Genomic DNA, 21,649 nt, shown 5'->3' on the forward strand with positions numbered 1-21,649 from the left:
GAACAAATGAGTCTCACAATCAGATGCAATGCCATATCTAGAAGAGAATTACGAATCCTTACCTCCAACTAATCACGATGAAGCAAGTAGAAAAATTTGGAACTCCCTCAAACAGAACAGCGTCGAAAAGCAGGGGAAGGAGACAATGGTGAAGTGTAGCATCAAAGGAATGAGTTGGGTGTTTGATGGAGACTCCTACGTCTTTGAAAGACGGTGATTCATTTCATGGGAGGAAGAGATTACCGGCGCACCCTTGTAGCTGCTCAAACGGAGGAGAAAGATGAAACTTCAGCAATGTGAGGCAGGGAAGGACCAAAACCACGAACTTGACGGTGCAGCTGACGGAAATATGAGGCAACGCTGGGAGCCTGGGACGGAGATTTGGGTAGAGATCTGGGTTGAGGCAACAAATACCTTGCATTACAGCTCGAGACGGAGGCGTGGAGGTGGAGATAAAGGTGTGGTCCAGGTCGCGAAGGCAGAGGCGTCAGCTCTAGTCTTTGTGTGTCGAAACTCGAGTAGAAAGATGATGTAACCGAAGGACCGAAGGTCTGCTACTCTGCTTTGTCTCTGTGGCTGGGCGACTGATCTGCGGCGGAAGGATCTTTGGAGTTGGAGTTGGAGGCTTGGAGCTTTGGAATGAAAGGGAAAGATGGAAACCGAACTGAGCTTTGGAATGGCGGAGGCGGAGGGATCTGGATTTGGATCTGGAAAGTGGAAACTGGAAAGGGAAAAGGAACTTCAAAAATCAAAAATGGTCTCTCTGCTGCCGTGCGCTCGTGCCGCGTGTCTGTCTCAGAAAAGCTAAAAATAATATTAAAAATCAAATAATCAATTTAATTAAAATAAATAAATAATAGTTAAATTTAAAAATATATACATTTATATATACTGAATAAACGGGCCGTGTCTCGTCCCGTCCCGTCCCTATTTTGTCCCTATCCCAAAAAAGTCCCGTCCCGAATTTTTTCGGGCCGAGATAGACCCGTCCCAATATGATCGGGACGAGCACAGGCCGGTACGGGTCAGTCGGGCCGGGTACATCTTGAACACTCCTAGTCTATGATGCACAAAGAAGACGAAATTGAGGATAAGTGAATGGACAAGAAGATGAGGCCAAATATGGTGGAATCACAGAGGTTGAAAAACTGAGATTGAATTTAAAGAGAGAAGATGAAATCTAGAAAGAGGAAGAGTGAAAATAAACGGCCATTTGTAAAAAGTAAATGAGAGGTTTTTTATGCACAATTTTTGTATAGTTGATAATTTTTTTATACCACTTTATCATATAGGTTATCGGTTATAATGTTTATCTTGATATCATCAAAACAGCACTTTTACATGCTGTTATAATAATCAATATTAAATGAAATCCTAATGTAAAAATTATCATAACCTAAGGGTTTAAAAGATAATTAGTTTAAAACAATAGAATTCCAAAAAAACTTTTGTTAAAATATTGTTTAAGCTCGAATCATAATTGAAAATCAGTTAAATACAAATATGGAAATATAAAAATCAAACAGCACTTCAAAACAGCTAAAACAAGTCATTTTTTCAAAAGTCTGGTCTATCTGCTGCGACGCAAGCCACACTCGTCGTGGTGGATGGCACAGAGGGACAAATCCCTCAGAAGGCATTTGCACCACGGCATGACTACCATGCTCCGTGGCGCGCACATCTGCTGTCATGACAGTACTACGAACTTCAAGAGCATGCTATTTTGCCATCCAATGTCCAATTTGAGTGGTTCAAGTGTTTACATGAATCTCTTCGAACCTTTTAGCTAATGGCATTGGTTTCACACTGAAATAATTATTCATTGAAAAGATGGACACCTGAACCTAAAATAATTCATTTTTACCTTAAAGCGCGTACAAAGGTGTTCAACTCACAATGCTAAATGCCATTAGCCCTAGAAACACTTTGACCACCTTAAATAGACCATACACAACATGAAAAATCAATCATATCACATAATTAAGTATTCATACTCAAAATGACCACCAAACCTCCATTTGACAACAACACAAAGGGGTGGATATAACTTAGCATGCATATTAATTTAGTCATTTTTATACATAAATCACTTCAAATACATCACTTATAATTGTAACTTGGCCAAGCATACACTTAATCTACAACATCAACCTTGGATCAAGATACGCACACTTATGATAAATTCATACAAGTGATAATCAAAATAATATCATGATCTTAGGTTGACATAATATTATAACAATATTCATTACAAACCCAAAAGAAAAAAGAGAAGAGCTATACAATAATGCTCTTCACTATTCAATCACCCTTTCCTTTCCCCTTCCCCTATCGAAGCCTTCACTTGTAAAATGTAATCACGGTGTGAGATAAACATATTAGTAATAGAATAATTCACTACTATTAATTAACATGCACAACTATAAGAGAGTAAAGCTATTAAACTCCAAAATGTACTTTTAGCATATTATAACATACTCTTTTCTATGAATACAAATAATTTATCACTAACATAATCATTCTATCATCCAATCCTCTATATCACCTTGATCAAAACTATAGGCTTTTGAATCAAGTGCACATCCACAATGGTCTAAGCTTACCTTCGGTGGTAAAATCATTTGGCTAAAGGCGTCTTATCCCATTTTTAAACTATAGTTTCTCCATATCACACACGAATCAAGGTGTCGTTACTTTAATGCCACATTATTGATGCTAAGGAGCGTTACTCTCCAACGCGGTATCCCGCATGGATATTAAGGAGAAAATCTCCAACACCGTGCCTCACTAGGCACTAAAGAAATACATACCATATGAACTTTCACTATTCTTTCTTACAGGTGAATTCTCACCCCTAACATTATTATGTTCACACTCATATATAAACACATATACATTTCAAATTTTTCAATTAGTCTATATAAATTTTTACCATTCTCATCATTTGTAAATAGTTTTTCATGCATAAACCACATTTCGTAATATGCAAGGTTTTCAATTCTCAAGTAATAAATTTAACATATTTACTTACAAACAGTTAAGCAATATAATCAAATAGAGTAAATTATTCCATTACCTTAACCCTTTGTCACACAAAAGGATTAACGTGGCTCAACGTTAGCTTCACACGTTCTATATGCATGATAAGCTCGAGCAACACTCAGTTTATACAATCAAGTGACATTTATTAATTATCACTCTAGATAACCCCAAATTCACGAGGTTCTAAATACCTATAACACCCAAATTCCTTATTTAACTACATCAACCATTTTCAAACACTCTAACCATCCTATTAAACATCTCAATACACCAAAATTACTAGCCAAGTTCTCACATTATCTCAAAACCTTCAGATTATGTTTAGGGTTCGTTGAAACCCTCAACAAAAATTCAAAATTACCATAAAACTCATAAACCTAAGATTAAGGACTTGATTTAACCCCCTAATACTTTAAATAAATTAATGAGTTTGGTTTAAACCTAAGAAAACTGAAATTAAACCTTCATCACCCCACCAGTCCAAAGTTTTGCATAAAGAGGGAGAAGAAAGAATTTAGAACTTATCCAATGATGATTCAAGCTCCAAATGCTTCTAATGTGGCCTAAGAATCATGCCCTAGCAAACCCTGGTCGGTTTCTATCACCCTCTCACAATATCTCTCTTTCGTTTTCTAATTTTTGATCTATTTTTTGTGTTTAACAAGTACTTATTTTGCACGTGCGCTGCGACGTATGGATACGCTTGTCGTTGCACATGGATACGAAGAGTCCCACCAAAATTTAAACTCTTTTCTGTGTCATGGCTCACTCAAATATTAACCTAGCATTCTCCTAATGCTGTCAAAGAATTCAAAAACTATATTAGTTTCCTATAAACGTCTTTAATTAATAATTTATCTAAATTAATCAAAATACTCTTAGAAATACTAATAATTACTAATTTGAAAATCTAAGATGTTACATCGATGACTCTTAAAAAATAGTTTAAGGCTAAATTTATATTTTTTACCCTTTTATCTAAATTACAATTCAAAATTTAGGATTATAATTAAAAAATAAATAATTAATTTTATCAAACATTATTGTGTTCAACTTTCAAAAATGAATTTGAGGAATGAACATGGGTTTAAGGATTGAGATGGAAAGTAAAAAGAAGGGAGAATTTTAATTAAAAACCATGAAAAAGACTTAAGTATTGGTGGGTATTAAAAAATTTTAAAATTTTAGTTTAATCAAGAAAATAGATGTCAAAATAATTTCAATAATAAAAAAATCAAAATACTTTTTATTTGTTATGCAAAATTACTAATTATTAATTTTCTTACTTCATTTATTAATTTATTATTATAAATTATAAATTATATGAGTTGATATATCAATAATTATATAAAACTTGACGTCAGTTATTTAACCATAAGTAGTAACATCATTAGTTGTTAAATTGATAATTTTACTTATTAATTTATTAATATAAGTTATAAATTATTAATAGGTTTTATAATTTATCAACAATAATTGTAAATTACTATACATTGTTATAATTTATAATTAATAAATTAATAAGTAAAGTTATTCACCTAATAATTAAGTCTCGTAACCCTTAACTGAAATTCCTTCCAAAAGGAAAGTGGGGTGAAAGGAAAGGGTGAGAAGCCAAACCAAAAATGCAGCGGTACTAATCCGCCGATGCTACAATATGATAAACCAAAATACCCCTTCCCAGATTAAACCTCGCATCATTCGTGAAGCAGCTCTCCTCCACACTTTCGTTCCTGTCGCGCCAGAGTTGACCTCCAGCCTTTTCCGCCGTCGCCGTCCACGGTGCCGTGGCCGCTCTAGTTGCTGTCACCATTGCCACAGGTGTGACTTTTTTCTCTATCACCTGTGTCGTTCTCTATCACCTATATTGATGGGAATTGCGAAGCTGTGAATGTTTTCTGTGGGTTGATGGAAGTTTCATTGTTTTAGCACATTTAGAAATTTCAGTAGAGAGAGAGGGACAATAGAGCTCGACAGAGGATAAGATATCCTCATTTGGGTGTTTCGTTCCATCTCTCATTACAAACTTGAGGAAGCATATCTTGTTTATTTTATTTTACCTTTTTTTTTTCCTTCGTGAAAGGTCTTGATTTCGATTCATACGTCTTTTTAAAAGTCACCATATCGGGTTTGTTGTTCTCTGTTGCTGCATATTGTATCTATTCAATGCAACTCCTTTCTCTTGTCAATCTCTCTTCTACTCTCTTCCAGCTCTAGTAAAAATATCGTCAGGTGGCGATGATTCATATCAGCACGCAATTGGGAGAAAAATTGGTCTTCCTGATAATGCATGTATAGCTTCTATCGGTCTACATGCTGGAAAAAATTGTGGATCTTTATGGATTGATATAAATTTTCTGAATATGATCGAGAAATATGTTCCTTTCCTCGTGCAACTGATGGTCTAGATTCTGAATGTGAGAGAACAGTTTATCTTCATTCTGTAAATGGTTAAGCAGGCAACAAATATCATCACCACATGTTAAATATAATACTGGAACAATTTGAGATAGCTCTGTAGTTTTCTGCAGTTCTTTTACCTTTAAATCCGTCACCAGTGTGCGTTAACATGATGCTAACTTACTAGTTCCTTTCTGACTGGTGAAGGCATAGATATTTGAATTGTTTTGAACAAACGAACATGAGTGGCTTTGTAATATATATATATATATATATATATGTTAATCCACTAGTGCATCTTTGGTCATTCCCCACCTTTTGTTTGAGGCAGTGAATGATGAAAGATAGGCTATGGTTTCTTCTTTTTTGGTTTCCTCTTGTACTAATTAAGTTAATGCTTTTTATCGGGCTTATGTCTTTCCAATAACAAAATGTTGGACCTACCCCATGATACAAATCATGGAAAGATAAGCTGACTACTGTGAATAAGCAATGTTTGTGGCCACTTAAAAAATTATACAAGCTTGACACTTAAAAAATGAGAAGTTTGTGGCCAACGCACGCTTGACATTCTTTATCAGGCATGGCATGATAATGTAAATTATACATTGCCGCTTTTAATATTCTCAGGTTGACTGCATTCGTATCTATGCTTTCTAGGTCAATAGCAGATAGCAATTAAAAGAGAGGCAGTGAAGTATTTGGTGTCTGGAAACTTTTATCTTTTTTATCATGTCTAGACTGTAGTATAGATTAAATATTTGTAGTTCTTTACCGACATGGTCTCTAACCAAATTGCGTGGCTGTAACTGTGGGAGAACTTGGACAAAGGAGGATATCCAGTAAGATAGGGAAAGGCTATGACTGGATCTAGTTTAAAGTTGTCAGTGTGTTGAGTTGATTGAAAAGAGAAATTGAATATAAAATGACCATAGGAGCAGATTGATGTGTTCCCTCTACTTTGGCATCTTCTTCCTGTTATGTGGTGGCAGGTTAGTCCCAGCATTGTTTTGCATCAGCTTCCAAATCCTCTATTTCTCTCACTCTATGGAGCTTGCCTGTGTAAAATATTTAGATGTGGTTGATCTTCCAAGTGCATGCTTCAAATCCTTTGTAATGCTAACTTTTACTTGTTCCCCAGATATAAAAACAGCATTTGGGCTCCCACGAGCTCAATATATATTAGTTGGGCAAAATAGTTCACTTTCTTGTTGGGAGTTCACTAATGGAAGTTTTGGCTCCAAAGCTTCCATCTTTCAAAATTTCAAGCCCCGTTTGCTGCTGCTCTATCAATAGTGGAAGATCATCAGTTATTGGATTTAGATTTCGTCGTTTGTCTTCTTCTCCTTCTGTTTGTGCATCCACAGTTAATGAAGAAGTGGCCAAACCTGCTCTTGGCTCTTCTTCTCTGGGTCACTCTACCAGACCTGACTTCCCCATTCTCCACCAGGTAGGTAATTTCTTATGATTAATTTTTGTTTTTTCCTAAGTGCAGTCTATATCTGATGATACGATGTTTAATTATCATGCGATGATACGAGTTTATCTCATTACTCCTGTTTTTTTTTTTTTTTTAAATTAGCCCTATAAACAAAGTTACATTTCTGAATGCTAAAATTCATTATCAATCTATATTGGCATTAGCTTAGCCTTAATCAGTCTGCAAAATTGCTGAGAACTTTGTAAGTCCCTTATCTTTTTATGGATTGGCTGTACCTTTTTACTTTATAATTTTCTATGTATTTTTTTTTTTGGGTCTTAATTACTATTTTGCATATTTGCGGTATATTATGGTTTTGACTGCTTATGTTTCCTTTCATTGAGAAAAAAAATTGAGTGTGTTGTTCTTGTACATCTTATGAAGTTCTAATACTTTAATTCAATGTATAGGAAGTGAATGGCTCAAAACTTGTTTACTTGGATAATGGGGCAACTTCTCAGAAGCCCACTAGTGTCTTAAGGACCTTGCAAAATTATTACGAAGCTTATAATTCAAATGTGCACCGTGGCATTCATTTCTTAAGGTGCTTTTTCTTGTTAGAAACTGATACACACATGCACTTTCTAAGGCAACATTTAAATTCAGTTCCTTTCCTCCTTTTGACATGAATTTACGGTGGAAAAATAAACTTGTAGCATCTTTCAAAATGTGGTTTTTTTTTATTATTATATTATGATCACTTGCTTTATGATGCATTATTATTTCTCATGGATATAGTGCAAAAGCCACAGATGAGTATGAATTGGCTAGAAAGAAGGTTGCAGCATTTGTCAATGCTTCAGATTCAAGAGAGATTATATTTACTAGAAATGCTACTGAAGCTATCAATCTAGTATCATATTCTTGGGGCTTGTCAAATTTAAAGCCAGAAGATGAGGTTTGTCATGCTTGATTACAATTTTGAAAGTGAAAATCTCAGCTCATTTCATTGTTCAATTATAACTTGAAAATTTTTCTTAATATTTTGAGAGAGCATAATCTTTTCTCTCGTGTTGAATGCAGAGCATATTGGATTTATTCAGAATTCTTTTTCCCCCCTCCAATTTTATTCCCTCTCTTCATCCATGAAAGACTTTCTTAATATTCTCCTTGCACTAGCATATGTTTTAGATATAAATACTTTCATCTGGCTTCATGGTTCACCTTGGGGAGTGAATCATAAATCTATTTTCTCTTTTGTAATGTATTCTTGATCTGACATCATGTATGCCATTCTCACAGATCATACTGACAGTTGCTGAACATCATAGTGCCATTGTACCTTGGCAACTTGTATCTCAAAGAGTTGGGGCTGTTTTGAAATTTGTTGATCTAAACCAAGATGAAGCTCCTGATATTGATAAGTTAAAAGAAATGATCTCGAGGAGGACGAAACTAATAGTTGTCCATCATGTTTCAAATGTGCTTGGTAGGTTTTTCATTTTGATTCTCACACACACACACACACACACTTCTTTGCTGCTTATTAACTCCCCTGTTTCATTAATTAAATAACTTAATATCTCCCCAAAAGGTATGTGGTTTAATGCCCACTATATCTTGTGCTCTTGTGTTGTATCTAATAAATTCTCTTGCTAAACTGGAGCATTGAATATTTGGGCATGCTGAAGTAGTACTTATGTTCAAGCTGAATTTATGCTGAAGGTTTTGAAGTTTCATTTCAACCTTTATTATTAACTATTTTGTTTTTTGAAGGATCAATGTCTTGTTTGTAATTAAATACTTGCTTTAGGATTGTATCCAACATCCTTTTTGGCAGAGCCAGAAGGATTTCCCCCCATTCCGGCAATAAAGTTTGCAAAGTAAATTTACTTTACCAAATGTTGTAAATTGATTGTTTCACAATTCTAAAGCTAAAAAAAACTTAATTCTATTTAGCTTGTTCAGTATATAGAATGGAATGAAATGGAAAGGGTAGTATAATGGAAAAAAAAAGGTTTTGAGAATGAAAAAAATGACCCTGGTGCTCTATCAAGGCTTTGCTATAGTTTTCTTTAGGTTACGCACCTTGGGTTTGATATCATGATGCTATCAATAAGAATGCAAGCTTGCTAAATAAGTTCCAAGGCATGATCATTACTATAACGTAAACATGACATCCACATAAATAGGCTCTCCTTTGATGCTGGTGAGTTGAGGCCTGCATCAATTTTTATTTGCACAATAGTACTACCTGTTGCTGATTCTTGGAAAGAAGGGCCGATATGGATGAATATTCATTAGTTTGTTATCTGCTTCTCTGTAGCTTCTGTCCTTCCAATTGAAGAAATTGCACATTGGGCACATGATGTTGGAGCCAGAGTGCTCGTAGATGCCTGTCAAAGTGTTCCACACATGGTGGTTGATGTTCAGAACCTCAATGTTGATTTTCTTGTTGCTTCTTCACACAAGGTATGATTTCTTAGATTTAAAAAAAAAAAAAAACATCAGGATGAATGTAATAATTGGATGATCAAAACATATTTCAGATGTGTGGGCCTACAGGCATTGGATTCTTGTATGGTAAAAGTGATATATTGTCTACCATGCCTCCATTTTTGGGTAAGTCAATATAATTTCCATACATCTTCTGTTTCAGGAATTAATAACAAATTTAAATAGGAAGAAAATGAATTATTTTTGCTTTAGATACCAGGTCAGTGAGACTATTCATTTTGAAGGTAATTTTACCATTGCTACCTCTTTAATTTCTTTAGGTGGTGGAGAAATGATTTCTGATGTATTTCTCAGTCATTCGACTTATGCTGATCCTCCATCCAGGTTTTTGAACTTCTTCCCCCTATTGATTCAGTTTATCTTATGCTTATGTATAACGCACGGCTATGAACAGAGCTGGTAGCTATGCTTATTGCTTTGCGTGAGACCTGTAAGTCTTACCTTCAACAGGGTGAGGATTGAGTTATGAAATCCTAAGCTGTGCGTGAGACATTATGTCCCTTTTTGTAACAAAAGAATCATCTCGATGTTAGTTATAGTGGATGACCTTAATGAGAATTTGTATTTTAGAAGGCATCACTAATTACATTTAAACTCTCATATAGTAAAATTATTAATAATTAAGTTTTCAGAAAATTCTGCGCAGTTGCCTCCAAAGGCATTGAATTCCAGAAGTTGCCATGTGAGATTAGATGCCAAATTCCTGTCGTGCGTCATCTAAGTTTGTAACTGTACCTTAGAATGCCAACAGAAGAGAATAGGGTGCTGGGGGCACTAAAACTGTATAAGGCTAGAAACTTGGGCAGTCTACACTTATTGCTGCCATGGCATCTTTGCCAAATTAACATTTTTTCTTTTGGGATTGTTGATTCTGGAGAGGTTTTTGTTTTTGAATCTAGTTCAACGGTCCAACTAGCACTGAACTTTGAACTGCATTATTGTTTGGTTTCATGACGGATGTGGTTTCTTGGATATTGCTCAATGGGCTTTCCCCTTCTCTATTTTGATGATTCTTATTTATAATGGTTGCATTGCTATCTGTATTTCATTAATTTGGCCATTCTGGTCGTTAGATTTGAGGCTGGAACTCCAGCAATTGGTGAAGCCATTGGGTTTGGAGCAGCAATTGATTACTTATCTGGGGTTGGTATGCAAAGGATTCATGATTATGAGGTTAGTCAATGTTTAGTCTGATTTGTAATGCAATTTTATTATTCCTTAGAAGTAAGAAATGAGCGGGAGTCCCCGCTTTTTTTTTTTTTTTTTTTTAAAGAATTGCGTGCAAGTGCGATGTCAATGCTGACAAATTTTCTATCTTGATTTAAGCTTCTGGTGCATGGTGTTTAATTATTAGATCTTGTTATTGCATATATGTCAATTAGATGAAATGCAGAGTTATGCAAAATGGTATATTTGTTTTTCTATATTTCAGGACATTTGTCTTTATCCTTGTTAAATGAAAGCTTTAAATAATTTTCAATAAAAAACTATAGCATCATAAGAAACAATCTAGCAAAAAAATTTCTGTAAGGATGAAAGGGACTGACAAGAGAAGTGGTGAGGACAGGGTTGCCTTCTATTTTGGAGTTGCAGAGGGAAGCCTCCTCCGCACCTCTCTCATTGAATCTGGACAGTTCAGATTTCATGTTTTTTTAGTTTTATTTTAATTTTATATTTATTAAAATAAAAAATATATAAAAATTTTAATAAATCTGCTTTCCAATTTAAACAGTCTAGATTTAATATAAATGATCTAAATTTAATATTAAAATTTTTTAATAAGTTGATTGCTCTGTCCATAGCATATCTTCACTGTTCAGAGTATATTTAGATAGTCAATTTAAATTTTTAGTGTTAAATTTGGACTGTTAGATTGATGGGCATATTTATTAATTTTTTATAATTTTTATATATTTTATTTCAATAAATATAAAAAATAAAAATAAAATTATTAAATTTGAATTGTTCAGATTTTCACTTCCCATGCTAGTTTAGACTTTCAAATTATGATAAACTTGATACATTTTAGAATCAGGATGTTTAAAGTAACCTTCTACATTACTAAATGAATTTTATAGTAGAATCTGGAGGTTTTCTATATTTTAATGTTTAACATTGCAAAATTTTACAGTTTGAAACTTTACTATGGGTGATGATGATTGTAGAAAATGTTTGTATGTCAAAAACTTACGTTTATTTTAAATAAAATGGGAAACATAACTTTAGTCCTTAAAGTTTCACGTATTTTGCAACTTGGTCCCTGTTTTCTTTTAATTGGTATTAATCTCATCCCACCAGAGTTTCAAAATGTAAATAAATGGTCCTCTTGCTTTGATATGTCAATTAAATAGCAAAAATTAAATAAATCCAATACCATAATTAGTATCAGCGTGAGAATAATCAATTTTAGATGAAGTTTTATTTGACATTTACAACAGCATGAGGACTGTTTATTTGACATTTCAAATAAACACAATTGCAAATTATTAATACCAATTAAAACACAAGGGCCACATTGTAAATTGGATAAAACTTTGACGATCAAAAGTTCCGTTTTCTGTAAAAAGAAATAAGAAAAATGACCTAATGTATTAATTCTGGAGAAAATTTGCTTCAACTCTATGATTACAAGTTTAATAAAAATATAGTTCAAGATGACATTTAAAAAAAAAAAAAAATTTGCACAGCAATAAATTTTGTTTATAGTCTTTGGTTACATAGATGGAGCTCGGTGGATATCTGTACCAAAGCCTGCTTTCTGTGCCAAATATTCGCATCTATGGACCAGCACCTTCGGATGAATACCAAAGAGCTGCTCTCTGTTCTTTCAATGTTGAGAATATACATCCTACTGACCTTGCAACATTTTGGATCAACAGGTAAGCAATAGATGACTAACTCCATGATTTATATATAACCTACTGTTTGTATAACAGCACAGATTTTGTTCATAATCTGTGTGGGAATTCCTATTATGTCCCCCACCGGTAATTTCTTTCAATTTGGTCTCTCAATTTTTAGAATGCTTCTTGGGGTGTGTTTCCCATCTTTCTTTTTAGTTTTTGTTAATTTTGAATTAGGTCTTTATAGTTTATTTTATTTTAATCAAGTCCTTATAGTTTGATCAATTAAATATGTTAATCCCTCAAAGGTTATAATTATTAATAAATATTAATTTTTTCAAAATAAAAATACTTTTAAAATTTATAAAAAAATTGATTTAATACTTTTGGCCTGAAAAAGGAAAGAGAATTTGATTAATACAATTGTTACATTTTTATTAAATTTTTTTATGACAATTCATACATAGAAGAATTAGCTAGAAGTCATAACCTAATTATATAGATTGTGAGTTATAAAAATTGTGTAATTAATTCTAAATTTATATAATCTTTTAATGAAAATATAAAAGTTCTTAATTTCTTTTTTTTTAAAGGAAAATTTTAAAAATTTTAGTTTTTAGAGATTAACATATTTAATCAATCAAAATATATGGGCTTAATTAAATCAAAATAAATTATGGGACTTAATTCAAAATTTAAAATAAAATATATGGACCTATGGATTAATTTCCCAAAAAAAAAAAAAAAACTATCAATCTTTGGTGAGTTAACAGTACCAACCATAAATTTCTATGCTGGCAACTTATTTGGCCTGGCGTTGGTGGATAGGTAATATTTAAAGCATTTTAATGTTGAAGGACTAACTTGAAAGATTTGTGAAAAATGTAATTCAGTGTTCTATGTCAAGGGAGGGAACAAGATAGAGCTATATATTGAATTATCATGATATGAACTAGGCAGATAAAATTGTGATAGTTTTTTTAATACGATTTGGAAAATATCGTTTGTTGAACTGACATGTCATTTCATTCCAGCATGGAGTGGCTATCCGGTCAGGTCACCATTGTGCCCAACCTCTCCATCGTTATCTCGGAGTCAATGCGAGTGCACGTGCTAGTCTCTACTTCTACAACACGAAGGAAGATATCGACAGCTTCATTCATGCCCTCAAGGACACAGTCAGCTTCTTCAATTCATTCAAGTAAACTTTCTCCTCTTATCAAGATGGGAATCATCAAATGTATAGTGTAATCGAGCAGAAATCAACAGAGCCTTATTCTGTGGTTATGGATTGGACCAAAGCATGATTGTGATTTGTTGGCTCACCAGCCAGAGTCGAGTGACAAGGGTTGGCCTGGATGAAGCTGGGAAACGCATGTGAACTATTTGAGTCAATTTGATATCCATCTTGTTTATTATTTATGGTTGATCTTTAACGGGTCATACTCTGACCAACTAGTCTGATGGTGCCGAACATAGCATTCACAAATTTATAATCCTTCTCAAATTTGAATTTGAAAGCCGTTGAAACTACCCTCTTGATTCTGATATAGATGTAAACAAGCAATCTTTGCGGTTTTATTCTTCTCTCACTTTTAATATGTTGATGTTCATTACCTTTTTTGTTTCTAACTTACACTCTACTAGATGAGCTCTGGTGTGTGGGGGTGCGCGCGTGTGAACTGGGAAAAATTAGCAGGTCTTGATTTTTGGAGTCCAACTAGTTAGAGCAACAGTTGAATTGGTGATATAGTAACTGAATCAAAATTAAATAGAAGATAATATTAAATGCATATAATATTAATATATATATGTATATAAATTCACATTGTGTATCAAATAACATAACATGATTTTAAATTAATAATATTATAATTTTATAATTTATCAAATATAGATGGATTTTGGTTAAATCAAGTCATAGTATATTTAAAAGTATTTGCTTTTGTATCTATAATTGTTAATGTCTCCTTAGAAAATGGTTTCAAATTGTATTATATATTCCAAAATTGAAGTTAGCCTTTAGGAGGGATTAATTTTCAAATTTTCCTATCTTATTTAAAAAAATTAGCATTTTTTATATTATATTTAGACTTGTCTTATTTTCTGAAAATTGTTCTAGTTCCCAGCTCAAAAGCAGCTCCGTTTTGGTGTAACTTAGCTCATTCGTGAAAATAATTTTTAGTTTAAATTGAATTGTTAATAGCTTCAATTGATGTTTTGATTGTCTGACTCATTTTTTAAAACAATGGTCATTAGAAATGAGATTAGAAGAGTTACTTTAATTACTTTGAGGCTCAAAATAGTGCACAATCAATTCTAGATTTCAAACCTTAATAGACTAAATAAATTTCACACTAACCTTTATGTTTCTCTTTCTTCTCGATTCTATTTATAAGTTATTTTTAGCATGTTTCACTAGAACTCAGGAAACTCTTAAATCTCATTAACTTTGTCTTAAAATTTAGGGTTAATTAGCAAATAGGATCCTGAACTCTTGCTTAAAAATTGTCATGGACCCTGAAATCTTAAAATATGCAAAACAAACCCTAAATTTTTAAATTCATAATAAAATAAACCCTAACTGTTAATATTTTAACATCGTTACTGTTCAAGCAAGTATTATTTAGGGTTTATTTTCCTACAAATTGAACCCTGACTATTACAGTACTCACATGAACAGTAATTGTTATAAATTTAAAAGTTTAGGATTTATTTTATATATTTTAAGAGTTCAGGGTGATTTTTAAGCAAGGGTTTAAGATCCTAGTTGCTTATTAACTCTAAAATTTAACAAGTTTCCATCTTTACTTCTAATAAATATTTTTAAATTTTATTATTGATATTTTTATTCAAAGCATTTAATGAGGGCAAAAATAAAAACATAAGCATTGAAAAAATGGCAAGTGCCCTATAAATAAAACTAATTTTTTTTTCTCTCTTAGCTCTATATTTTATGTTATTTTAGGGTCAATTAATAGTCAAAATTAACTTTTATTAATGGTAAATGTTATATTACATTATTTTAAAAGTTAAAGAATAACATTACACAGAAAATGAGTTTAGAGTTCCAGATAGTCCCAAACCTACAGTTTAGGAGTTAAATAGCTATTTAATCCTCTTTCAAATTATCTATGTTAATTCTTTAATTATTAAAACATGAATTAACTCTCAAAGTAATGTAATTTGAAAAGTACGCTGATGACTTGACACACACATATAGTTCTTTTTGGCCAAAGGTGTGTATATATATAAATATAGTTTAAATGAAAATAAAGTAGTCATTAAATTATTAGCTTGATTTTTATTAATATAATCCATTAGATTGCATTGATTTTTGTTGCTTTTCAAAATTCTTGAGCCTTTTTTACCTCATCTAAATAATCACTTTTTTCATTAATCAACAATATGGCCTCCCCTCCAACATCCACATTCATTGCATCCCATATTTGGATGTTGCGATGTTGTTAAAGTTAAGAATCGACCAATATTGAGTTCCAAATATTGAAAGATTCTTATAATCATCTAATATTTGTTTTACAAATATATGATAGCCATATATTAGACAGTTTTAATATATTCTTTTTTTAGCAGTGTTATACTATTAATATTCTATTATCCATATCAATAAATTTTAATAGTGTCACCTCCTTTTAATATAACAAAAATTAAATTGATAATTGAAACATATTTAATAAACCTAATTATCAATAAAAATTAAATTAATAACTAATACAAATTTTAGAGATTAAAAGTTTGATTATCCTTTAAGAGAAAACAAGAAAAATAAGCGTTAGTCACACATGGGCATTTAGAGTAACCGACTCATTCAATCAAGAGAAGAGTGACCGATTCAAGAATTGCATCTTCTCAAGTTTCACATAGTGATCATATCCAAATTTAATTTTGAATTATTATTAATTAGTTGATTCAAGGAAAAAAAAAAATGATAACATGTCTCAGTTATTATATATATTTGCAACTCACAATGCGAACGAAATGAATGACTAAAATGACTCATTGTGAATCCAAATCCAATCCCATGCTTACCTTGCAAGAAAATAAAAGAGCAATATGGATTTTGTTGATCAAGTTTCCATAGGTTCAAAGAAATTCAATCATTAAACATGTGCTTCTTGTTATTGCTTCCCACGTTCAACTCGTTATCCTACATTTGACCTAATCCATCTTCGACACGTCAAACATTAATCAAAATGCATGAACCTCGACCAATTAACCTTATACGTAGTTACCTTGAATATTCTTACATACCAATATTCTCGCTTTTAATTTAAGTCATATCTCTTTTGAGTATATAAGTTCTCTGTTCTTGACGCACATGATATTCTTTGCTTTATATATCAAACCTACCTTTTTACTTTGATGGTGCATTTATTGTTTATACTACTGTTATGGGTTTCGTAATTAAGAGCTTTTCCAAAATTTTGAGTTTTTGACAATCAATTTATTTGACTTTTTGGGGAATGATTTTCGAAACCTGTGCGCGGTGGTTAAAATAGAAAACACCTAAAAGCCCTTTGACTTTTCATCAAAACTAAATAAATTAAAGCCCACTGAAATTCTTGAATGATGTTTTAAGTAAATGCTTTATTCTCAATTTAATTTTATATATACATATATATATCAATCCAGTTTGAGCATTAAGACTTAAGATAAATTAAGGAGAAAAATCTATTGCCTATTATTAAATATAATTGCATTAGCCAATAGCCTTGTAGCCTAGTAGCATAGGAGCTCCCTTATAAGTAAAAGGTCATAAGTTTGATCCTGCTTGTAACTTTAAGTCATTAGTGACTGCCCCTTTAATTAAAAAATATATAATTGCACTAGAGGAGAAAAAAAAAGTATGTGAGAGATCATTAAACCCATCGAATTTTTATATTTAATTATTTCCTAAAAAATCTTATAGGAAAAAAATGATCTAATGAATCACATGATAATTGAGGCTCCGTCAAATTAGCCATAACAGTATCCAATCATTACTAACAACAGCATGTGTGCCAAGTTTCGTGCCACTTTGGTCAATTTAAGCAGTTAATTATAACACCACACAATAAACATGAGTACTCAGAGCAGTGGCTTAACTAGCTGTTATTAAGATTCCAAAACCATGTACGGCAGCAAACTTTAACCAGAATTACACCTAGAAGGTAATAAATTTTTAGTCTTTTAAATTTTTATTGATTTGATCTCTTAAGTTTATCGCAGGTGTATCAATTTGATCCTTATTTAAAGAAAAGGTAACACTGTTAAAATATATTGACATAAATAATGAATTATTGATGACAATTATGTAAATTAATGAAAAGATATGTAATTATGTAAGCAAGAAAAACATACTGAGAAATTTTGAAAAATAAAAAAGAACAAAACACAATGTAAGATATTATATTGATAAAGATTTATAAACTAATTTTAGACTAACTTGTACACTAGATTAATTTTAGAATTTATTTAAAGCCGTTGATGTGCTCGCTAAGCAAGCGTTGTCTTGTGTTGCTGGTTTTTTCCCCTTATTATCGCCTCCTCAGGCTTTACTTTTTATTTTGTAGCATGACATCAGTTCTGTTATGTAATATTTCCCTTGTTATAAAAAAAGCTTAAAAGACTAATGTGATATAATTTAAGAAAATATAAGAGGTTAAATTAATACAAATTTATCTTGAGGGACTAAGTCAATAAGTTAGACAAATTTAAAGGACTAAAAGTTTTCTTATCTCTCACATTTAATTAGTAAATTAATTATAGCCATATGAGAGATTTTGCCTGTGGTTTTTTACAAACCGCTACTAGAGCAGTGGGTTCACCACAATAGTTTTTGATTGCGGTCGGTCAAATTCTAATTGCTTAGTATGGTGGAGTGCATAATAATAATTTTTATTTATTTTCAAAATAGAAGTTAAATTATACTATCTTAAAATGTTAAATGAAAAATGGATCGATGGAAGTAGAAAAAAGCTAAAGCCACTTTCCCTCATGGGCTTTTTTCAATATTTTTCCCGAACTATGTTCATAGCATTTTTTATATATTCTATAATATTACATTATATTATCTTGACCTAGATTTGAATTATTTAAGTAACTCTAAAATTAATTTTACGAATTCTTGTCCATCTTAGCCCATTGAATTTTAAATATTAATCCTAGTATTATGAACGCATTTATCTTATGCTTAAAGCAATGAAAACTGACGTGTTCATATGTATATATAAAACAATATAAGCTCCGAAAATTAAGCAATTAATTAGTGGCTTAATTTGAGGATTAATTTTGGCCGGATAGGATGTTTACAAGACACACAATTGCGTGCATCGCGTTACGGAAACATTTTTCTTTCAAAAAAAATAAAAAAGCCGGGATATCAAAACCACATTTCATTAAACAACAAAGTTCGATTTGACTCCAAAAAAATACGTTCACATGTATGTTATAGAGGAACATACCTGTGGGTTATATTTAAGCAGATGAACGGAGTTACATGAATTCAGTTCTTGGTTCACAGTAAATACGCAGAGATGAAGGAGTTTCATGCACCCCATATGCTTTTCCACTCCCATGCGTGTGGCATAGTTCCGAACCTGCATGATGATAACTATTCCCTCCCAAGATTCAAAATCAAGTGACGAAATATTACATTCAAGAGGCCTAACTTTATAGCACATAATGACGCGGACTTTCTCAATATTTTCATAAGGCCATATGCTTTAACGTGGGCTTATTTCTAAACTTGATCTACTATTAGTGAATAATCCAACACAAGCATATAAAGGATGCATGTATTCTTAAAGTGTGGTAATCATTTTATGAGATGCAACTATTTAATAATACTATAGGGTCAAATTTAAATGACGGAGATTCTCATTAAAGGGCATCAAAACTAATATATTCACAGAGAGAGTCCAATATAATATGAAATTATTCTACAAGCTCAAGGGTCTTAATTGCAATTAACAGCTTCTTAGTGAAATGACACAAATGCATCTGAATCTTTTTTTAGTGCCGGTTGCCAGAGATCCGTCACTGCCGGGGAGGCTTCCACCACTGGTGGCCAGACCGCTACCGCTAGCAACTAAAACTTCAATAGTTAAACATGGTCAAATGTGCTAGGGGACATTTGAACCCTTGATCCCTTGATTGTTTAAAAAGCCTATCATCAGTGAACCACCAACAACCCTTAGTTAATATACATTACAAAATATATTATAACTTGTTTTCAAGTATCTATATGAGTGGTTGTTAATTATGAATGTATTATTGTTCATATCTCAACAATAACTTAAAACTCAACTTATTCAATTTTTTTAATAACTTATTTATTTAATATTGACAAGTTATTAATATTATGCTAAATAAAACAAATATATTATAAATTTATTTTTTCATACATTTCCATGGCTTCATTGTTAGTATTCATGTCTAAATAATTATTTGTAAATATTCAAACATAAATTGTTTATACATAAAAAAAAGTTATGACAAGTTGTACATTGAACAAGTTGGATTTTTAAAAGTTTACAACTTTTTTATGTATATTTACAAGTAATTGTTCGGATACGAACAACAATGGATTCATGATTAAATAAAGCTGATGAAAATGTTTGAACAAGTTGTTAAAAAATATTGATAAAAGGAATAAATTGTTAAAAAATTTGAACAAGTTGAGTTTTAAAAATTGATAACTTTTTTTTTATATATGAATAAGTCATGTTTCAATATTTACAAGTGATTATTTGAATATGAACAAAAATATATCTATAATTAACAACAACTCACATAAATGCTTGAAAACAAATTACATAATATATATATAGATTATATTATATTTTGTAATATATAACTAAAGATATTCTGTGCATCGTTTAGTGGTGATATTCCTTTTGAACAACTAAGGGGTTAAGGGTTCAAATCCCTTTGGCACATTTTACTAGGTTTGATCGTAGTTTCCAGCACCGAAGCTCTGGCAACAAGAACACCTTTTTTTTTTAAAAAAAAAAATAGTGGCAAGGGCATTTTGGCAATTAAAATCTAAAAATTTAAATACATTGAAGGACCTTACACTTGTAGTGCATTTTTAGAATGTTTTGTGCCCTAACAGCAAACAAGTTCATTTTGGTGGCCTCGAACGAAATTCTCCCTTCAAATATTCACAGATTTAATTGAAAATAGCTCTCAATATATTATTTTATACCTTTCATTCATGCCCCCGCCCCCGCACATAAATTGTCACCAATGTGAGGGCCTTCCTTATAAAAGGATGGGCCTAGTGGCGCATCTGGCGAAAGTGGGGACTTTTCATTTTTTTTTTTTCATTTCTCTTCAGTATTCTCATTCCCATCATTTATTAATTTTATCATTTAAAAAAATTATTTAATAAAAAAATTTGAATGGTAGGGATGGGAGAAGTGGAGGGAAAAGGAGGAGAAAAAATGAAAACACCCCTAGTCCGCATCTGGCTCTCCATAGTTGGGTATTTTACAACTTCCTCGATCTCTTTTTACTTTAATTTTTAAATTTAAGATTTAAGGTTGAAATAAAAATAAGCACTTTTTTAGTACAGATAAAAATTAGTACTTTATCAGAATAAATATATTATCTCCACAATCGTTTATTTCATTATAAATAATTTTTTTAAATAAAAAATAAGAAATTAAAGATAAAATTAGAAATTGAGAAAAGATTTTGCACATTTCAAAAGTTGATAGTTCATGATATTATTTAGGTAATAGTTTAGAGTCCGCAATACTTATTAATTTTTAATAATAAATTTTTTTCCAAAAGTACTCTTAAGTACATTTGTAATTACTAATTATGGAGGTTTTCTCATTGTGATATTCTATTAAATAAGAATAAATATAAAAAATATATAATTTAAAGATGATTAACTAATAATTCAGAGAATATGAATAAATATAAAAAATATATAATTTAAAGATGATTAACTAATAATTCAGAGAATATGATTCGGATGAAAATGCTTTATACTATTGACCGAAAAGAGTATATAATTTTCTTGCAATTTGACGAACAAATCGAATCAGGTTTCATGGAACGCAGAGAACTAGAATCGAGCCCTCCTCTTCAGTATGATAACGAGAATCAGCGAGAGAAATTATTGGTTTTATTTTACCGCTTACGCTAATTGTCTCGTTCTAATTCCTCAAACAAACCATCAAACCTACATGCCATTTCTTATTTTGGTATTAAGTTTCTGAAAGACATCAATTAGCCTCATCCCAAGATTAGTGCATATCTCAATGAACTAATGTCCTCTTTCGGAGCTACCACTAACATGGCGAAAATCATTATTATTTACGGCTAGCTAATTAAGGCTTAAAGTCAATGATATTTCATGTACTGCAAAAAAGACAAAGTCAATGGTATTTTCCATATAAATAACAAATTAGTT

At 31.7% G+C, this 21,649-nt stretch overlaps 1 protein-coding gene across 1 annotated transcript; it reads left to right on the forward strand.

Annotated features, from left to right (window-relative positions):
- The first annotated feature begins 4,661 nt into the window (after nucleotides 1–4,661).
- LOC129306685 (cysteine desulfurase 1, chloroplastic-like) lies at nucleotides 4,662–13,803 on the forward strand. The gene is given in 12 exon segments (XM_054947390.1): nucleotides 4,662–4,863; nucleotides 6,584–6,892; nucleotides 7,333–7,466; nucleotides 7,661–7,820; nucleotides 8,165–8,351; nucleotides 9,189–9,334; nucleotides 9,412–9,484; nucleotides 9,640–9,703; nucleotides 10,453–10,552; nucleotides 12,101–12,245; nucleotides 12,248–12,258; nucleotides 13,257–13,803. Coding segments are annotated over 11 exon segments (1,416 nt in total). The 5' UTR covers nucleotides 4,662–4,863; nucleotides 6,584–6,667; the 3' UTR covers nucleotides 13,428–13,803.
- The last annotated feature ends 7,846 nt before the right edge of the window (nucleotides 13,804–21,649 follow it).

This window comes from Prosopis cineraria, unplaced genomic scaffold (assembly GCF_029017545.1).
Source record: "Prosopis cineraria cultivar Desert tree isolate PC_DT_omini unplaced genomic scaffold, ASM2901754v1 PC3, whole genome shotgun sequence".
Lineage (NCBI taxonomy): Eukaryota > Viridiplantae > Streptophyta > Magnoliopsida > Fabales > Fabaceae > Prosopis > Prosopis cineraria.